Source organism: Tremella mesenterica, assembly GCF_000271645.1.
Source record: "Tremella mesenterica DSM 1558 unplaced genomic scaffold TREMEscaffold_11, whole genome shotgun sequence".
Lineage (NCBI taxonomy): Eukaryota > Fungi > Basidiomycota > Tremellomycetes > Tremellales > Tremellaceae > Tremella > Tremella mesenterica.
This window is the reverse complement of record NW_006711235.1, coordinates 48,792-55,274: the sequence shown is the minus strand read 5'-3', so window position 1 is coordinate 55,274 and position 6,483 is coordinate 48,792. Positions and strand designations below refer to the sequence as shown.

The window sequence follows — 6,483 nt, the reverse complement described above, 5'->3', positions numbered from 1 at the left end:
TCGTTGTTCTCCTACTGGCCCAGTCCCCTGTGATTTACTATATCTGCGTCATCTAGCTCCAAGCTCTCCGTGTCGTTCACTCCATCTACACAATTGGCTCCATGCTCTTAGCTCTTGCTCTAGGTGCTATCGTTTAGCATAACGGAGTCCGAACAAGACTGACGTTCAGGTCATCGTCAAAGGGAACCGAACCATGGCCCGAACTCGCGCTCGTCGTCCAGGTCCACCGGGATTAGGTCTCGGAGCCACACCGAACGATGGGATGGACGGATTCATGAATTCTCTAGCTGGAACACCCATGTATATGGCCCCTGAAGTTATCAAGAATGAAAAGAGCGGTAGATTGGGAGCTATGGATATCTGGAGTATGGGTTGTGTCTTGTTGGAGATTGTGACGGGTAGGAAACCTTGGAGTAATTTGGATAATGAGTGGTGGGTTGTTTTTCGCTTCTTGTCATCTTCAAATGTTACACCACTCGTACTCCTGTTTGAATCAATACCTGTCTCTCGAGCGTATAATCTTGTCTCTCCAGATGTCATATACCGTATTCGCGAGTCGCTTGCTCTGGAACATAACATCGATTCACCCTTGATTATCTCCCATGTAAACTTCGATCTCTCTGTTCGTTGATCTGTGTCGTTGATCGTGTTGTGGTTCAGCCAGAGGGAACTTCTCGAGAAAGTCACAAATGTATACTAACTCCCAGGGCAATCATGTTCCATATCGGTATCGCCACTCAACATCCACCTCTCCCCGATCCAAAAGAAATGTCACAATTAGGAATCGATTTCATCGAACAATGTGTAACTCTTGATCCTGCTGAAAGACCCACAGCTACAGAGTTGTTATTCCATCCTTGGTTAGCTTCGATGGTTCAGGCTATGGTGAGTTATCATGTTGTACTGTTTTTTTTTGTTCTGTTTCTCTCTTCGTCTACACCATGGATATCCTCTCCTTACTGACTTCCCACTCTATGTCTTCCTTCTTCTCCTTCCTCTTCTCTTTCCCCCCTTTCTCTCTATCCTCTTCCTGCTACCCTCTCCATGCCCTTGTCCGTCTAATAACGCCATGTGGGGGATGATTTGGACATGGCTTAGGCAGCCTGACTGATGATCAGACCGACCACGCAGGCTTCCAAGAAAATCCCACTTCCCCTACTTCCCACTCTGCATCTTCCACATTGGTAGAAACGGATCATTCGACCACTTACGCCGCTCATGTAGCTGAGATGGTCAAGGCGGAACAAGAACGACTGACAGCGAGTGACGGTACGAATTTCCGCAGCTGCCACACCTGCCGAGGTTGATCCGCCTGAAATGTTAGAGTGATCTACTTGGTGAAAACGTTTGCCATTCGACGAAGGAGATGTGAAAGATGTGTGTAAGGTGAGGAGGAGATGGAGGTGTGCAATATACACATTATAGGTTATGCTACAACAATGGGATGTATGGCGTCGATATATTCTTTATTGCGTGAGGGTTGGTAATTGGGTTTACTGTATGTATGTCATTCATGTTGCACTCGTATCTATTTCCTCACAAGATGAAATCCCAGTGGCAGTTGTTACTCTATGTGTTCTAGCATTGTGTTACTTTCACAACTGCAGTAAAGTAGGAAACCCAGTCATTAGTCTTTCAGGCCCCACCCGAGGTAGAGGTCCCGTGAAAAAAGGTCGGGTATGCTCTCTCTCTCTCTCTTGTTGAATGTGTGTTGGTCATTATATCTCTACCGATTCCAGTCCAAACCCATATGTTAGTCGATGTACATGTAGTTATATTCCAAAATAAGTTTCTAAATCCCATAACGATTCTCCCATTCCTATCGTCCATCTCACTCGTCCACCCTTCGCCAACTGCCGTTCATCTAACATGTCCATCATGTCCATGTCCATCTCAAACGTCCCTTCGAACCCTTTATCCGAACTTGATCGTCCCATATCCCTCCTTTCGTAATCCAAATCATCTTTCTCTTTTCTTATGTGAAATTCATCCCTGATGTCAATTTCCTTGGCTGAGTTAGATGAATCTTGATTCATCATCCCTCCACCAAGTGAAAGTCGATCAGGAGTAGAAGTCAGATGGGGAGATGACCAGTAGATAATCTTCCGAGTTGGACGTATCTTCCGATCGAATAATATACTCCCAATGATCACCACCAGAATCAATAGGAGAATAACTAAGTTTCCAATGACTAACCTTACAGCGAGAGGGAGATTTTCACAAGCTGTGGAATTATGGATAGTGGGGAAATTCGGAATGGTTTTGATCGTTGAATAGGTTGGAGAGGATGGAGAACAGTTAGGTAATTGGGTGGAAATTAAGAGTAAAAGTAAAGCCACTGGACGTTAGTCAAAACATTTGAAAGATCTACCTTTTGGATGAGGTTTATTTTTGGGGGATGGGTGAGTTGAAGAGATTGAGATGGTGGGGATTGAAGTTGGGAATGATAAGGATTGAAGTTGGGAATGATGTGATTTGAGCAAAGGGAAGAAGAATATGCAGAGAAGGAGATGATTAGAGCGAATATTGTAGGCATTGTGGTGGGTGAAGGTGTATGTTCTGACTGGTAGGTGAAAAAGCGAGTGTGCATCAAGGAGGAATGAGAGATGAGAGATGAGAGATGAGAGATGAGAGATGAGAGATGAGAAACGAAAGATGAGAGGGGAAGGAAGAATACGACTTACGAAACTGAGGAACTAGGAAAAGAGAAATGAGAACGAGATGTAATCCGACTTGTAACCAAGCTGAGTTACTACCTGTCAGCTATATCTCAAATCCTTCCTTGCAAACTGTCATCTTTGATCAATCCTGAGAGACTCGTTGTGTAGATTGAGTCCCAGGTCCTATGAAGACATGTTGATTCATCCATGACACAAGACACATCGTACTATGTGTGACACCACCAGATTCAGTGAGCAGGAATTTCTGGCCGCATCAAGGGGGATGAGAAGACTTCTAATATTCGAACCTTTTATCGAGCACAAAAAAGACATTTGTTATCATCTTGGTACACCTCGACCTTGATGGAATGATTACGAGGGAACATGGAATACAACTTACACAGGTCTACCCCTGACCAAACCCCACACTTCTAAAATCATCATCGGAGCAAGATAAACCAACTCCAATACCAAGCTAACAGCCCATAACAACCACAGAATCAACGGCATGATTAAGTTTTTCACTAATGTGTAAGGTAACCATACCGATATAAGTAGATGACAGAGGAGAAGGAGGAGATGTAAGATGGGTAAAGATGGGAATCTGATACGTTTCGTTGATCCATTCGTTGGGATTCGTCTCTGATAAATACGTCTTCTTCGCCGGATCATGGCATCTGGGGTGGGATGAGAAGAGGAAGGAGCAATAGTGGAAGTTTCTGACTTTGTAGGAAAATACGGGTAGCGAGGGGATACATCTTGAACGTCTCCGACCTTGTGGGTAGGGTTTTTTGTTGGATTATTGTGGGCGACGCCGGATTGATCAGATGACTGGTCAAGCCGAGTACGAGGATCAACTAGAGTTTCTTGACTATCCCATGGTTGGTTCATCTTGACACACAAGTTCCCTACCAGACGAGTAATGGAACAGTAAATTTTGAGAAGTCAGTACGAACAATAGCAAAGGTGTTTTTGGCTCCGCGAGGTCAGGTGGACGGGAAGTACGTCCACCCAGCTTGCTTCTGAAGAGAACACGAACACGACACTCCTGCCCTAGGTGGGAAACGATGTTTACTTCGGGGGTTGAGTGAGATGAGAGGATCGACAATTAGACTGGGGTTCAGGCCGAAAGGAGTGCGAGGAGAGAGTCTCTTGCGTAAAGGAGGGATTGAGGATTGGAGACAAAGGGCTCAAGGAGGGTTGACATGTGTTGGTGACGCTCGTGTGAGGGTGGGAGTTGACGGCAAGGGTATCGAAAACATGGAACGTGGGTACGTCAGTTGAACTCGTTTTAGAATTGGATACCCAAGTAAGAGAGATGACAGAGATAAACTTGGCGGGGTAATATCATTGATTGGTCGTGGGTCATCTTAGTCATTGTGAGGGAGGGACAGGCTTTGGTTTGATCAGGAACAGGTAGCAGGGTAAGTAGTTGTTTGGGTGATTCAAACGATATGGAATGGCAAAGACACACCAAAGCGACAAATCAGAACTCAGTACTGACCAAATGTACCCGATACATATGTGGCAAGAGTCTTATGCACAGTTGTCGTGAATGAGAGATCGTATACCCATCGTGATCATCGTAGGTGGTGGCAGTAATCGTACAGTTTGACATGACTAAAGTCAGTCAAGCATATCCTCCGTCGCCTGGCGAAGTTTTAATCATGACTCAATCACCGGACTCACACAAGAAATGACAGTCGTGAATCCTCAGTACATCTAGGCAGACCCTTGTGCTGCAGCCAGTGCTAATCTCGCTTCGGCAGCTTGGATCTTTGCTTCCAACTCGGCCAGTTGTTCTTGTAGTCCGGGCAATGCCGAGCGACTGTGGATCAGTGAGAAGTCTTACTTCACTTACAGCTCATGAGTCAGATCAGTCCAGCTCTGCGACATGAAAGTAGACATGACGATCATCGTACTTTGATGCTTAGACATGTCTTCGAAGGGGGAGGGAGGGGCGGAGTTAACACATGGACCTACCGCTTAGCGACATTCTTCTCCAACGCTTCCACAGCTTTATAACCCTCTCCATGACTCTCATCCGCCGAACTATTGGATACCAATTGCCAACTTTCCACACTCTCTCCAGAGGGATCTATCATATCCAAACTGCTCGAACTGGGAGAAGTGGTAGTTGAATGATAGCTTGACGGAGGACCTCGAGCTATGGATTTGGGTCTAGGTCTGGAAGCTATTCCCGTTGCTCTTAGACCGTTTCCAGAGGTAGATGAACCAGAGATGGATCGAGTTCCCGATGGAGGATCGTTCAATTGTGGTTGGTTTGAAGGGTGAGGTCGGTTGAAATTCCCAGAGATCGGATTGCCAATGTTAGTAAGATTGACTGGGGTGAAGGAAATGTTCGTATTTCTGGCATTTTGATCATGCTCGAGTGGTCTGTCGAACGACGCGCGGGGTACTTGGGGAGGGTAAGACACCTGTGTGGTTTGAGGAGTAGAGTTGGAAGTGGGTCGAACTGGAGTCCCTGACTGTCCGACATTGACAACGGCTTCAAGAAGAGAAGAAGCCGATAATCTCGCCTCGGGTAAAGCTACGTCTAATTGTATAGGTAGTATTGGTCTGGGAGTGGAAGAAGAGCGTCTATAGGAAATGGGAGAGGGTAAAGGTGAATCGAGATTGTCCATGTGTGATGATGGGATGAGATGGACGGGGAGGGGTGTGGGTTGTCCTTTGATGAGAGGTCGGATTATCTGTACTTGGGTTGTACTGATATATCGTGATGAGGAAGGTTGGGGTATTTGTGTGGATCGGGACGATGAGGGGAGGTATGTAGAGGAGGAGGAGGCAAAGGTCGGCTGAAGGTTAGCCGATGAGGTCCGATTGAGGTGGAACTGAATTGCTGTGTTGGAGAAGAGTTACAGTGGGTAATATAGTGGTGAAACAAGGAAAGTGATAGATCTGCATATTGAAAAGAGATGATAGAGTATCATGAAGGTGGCAAAGGGAGGGTGTTGGAAGGGAGGAGGGGGAAACCGTACCGTGTGTCTCCAGTCATAGCATTCTGTCTCACCTGAACGTGATGATCAAGTTGATCGACGTGATTGTCATATGTCATGTCCATGTTCATCATCGTCGCTGTGTGTAGTGCGGTGTGTTGTATGTGGTGTGTTGTATATGAGAAATAGATAAGAAAGAGAGAAAAGATAGAGAAGAGTTGGTTCAAGGTCCGAGCGGGTGAAAGTGGCAGCGATCCAAGCGTCACTCCTCCACCACACTAAATACAGTAGCTGGTAGCTATACTTGCTTCTACTTCTACTACTACTTACTTCTACTACTATCTCAACCTGACAAGTAGATTGAGCAATAGACAATAAGACAGATAGGAAGAATGATCAATCATCGACAGTGCTGGGTAGACGCAAGATACAATGCATACTCTCGACAGATCATCTATGTTTGATCCTAGACAGATATAACGGACATCTTCAATCACCCTCCTAGCACCCATTGGAGTACCCCCGACACGACTTTCAACAACCCAACGAAGATGACTGGGTTGAAATGAGATAAGATTTAAAAGGACAGTCGCAACATCCCTACGCCTCAGCAGAATCATTCCAGAAGTTCGTCCCGTGAGTGGTGGCTTTGATTATACCAGCTCGAATCACCCAATCACCGAAATGTTCACCGTCGTTTCTTTCCAGGGACCAACGTTTGATGAGGGGTTTGAGGGTGGATAGGATTTCAGGTTCGGTGATGGAGGATTTGAAGGGTTTGTTGAGGCGGTTTCCGGTTGGAGAGCCGCCTAGGAGCATCTGGGGGTTAGTGATGAGCTAAGGGTCTCCCCGCAGGGGAGTGACCC

At 46.1% G+C, this 6,483-nt stretch overlaps 4 protein-coding genes across 4 annotated transcripts in view; 1 reads left to right on the top strand and 3 right to left on the bottom strand.

Moving 5' to 3' along the window:
* The window catches only part of TREMEDRAFT_33972 (uncharacterized protein), a gene marked incomplete at both ends in the record, with an annotated part of 5,815 nt that extends 4,852 nt beyond the window's left edge, over positions 1–963 (top strand). Inside the window, 4 exons of the mRNA XM_007006649.1 lie at positions 57–131; positions 170–212; positions 246–432; positions 708–963. Of these exons, the coding sequence (XP_007006711.1) occupies positions 57–131; positions 170–212; positions 246–432; positions 708–963 (561 nt within the window). The remainder of the gene's footprint in view (positions 1–56; positions 132–169; positions 213–245; positions 433–707) is intronic.
* An 809-nt stretch (positions 964–1,772) lies between these two features.
* On the bottom strand, positions 1,773–3,551 carry TREMEDRAFT_64411 (uncharacterized protein; the record flags this gene model as incomplete). Its single annotated transcript, XM_007006705.1, has 3 exons — positions 1,773–2,338; positions 2,685–2,752; positions 3,061–3,551. 3 exons carry the CDS (start codon positions 3,549–3,551, stop codon positions 1,773–1,775), a joined length of 1,125 nt encoding a protein of 374 aa, XP_007006767.1.
* An 831-nt stretch (positions 3,552–4,382) lies between these two features.
* On the bottom strand, positions 4,383–5,305 carry TREMEDRAFT_64410 (uncharacterized protein; the record flags this gene model as incomplete). The annotated part of the gene is made up of 2 exons (XM_007006704.1): positions 4,383–4,488; positions 4,644–5,305. 2 exons carry the CDS (start codon positions 5,303–5,305, stop codon positions 4,383–4,385), a joined length of 768 nt encoding a protein of 255 aa, XP_007006766.1.
* Positions 5,306–6,033: 728 nt separating this feature from the next.
* The window catches only part of TREMEDRAFT_72186 (uncharacterized protein), a gene marked incomplete at its 5' end in the record, with an annotated part of 5,850 nt that continues 5,400 nt past the window's right edge, over positions 6,034–6,483 (bottom strand). The window contains one exon of the mRNA XM_007006841.1: positions 6,034–6,436. Within this exon, the coding sequence (XP_007006903.1) occupies positions 6,218–6,436 (219 nt within the window). The 3' untranslated portion in view covers positions 6,034–6,217. The remainder of the gene's footprint in view (positions 6,437–6,483) is intronic.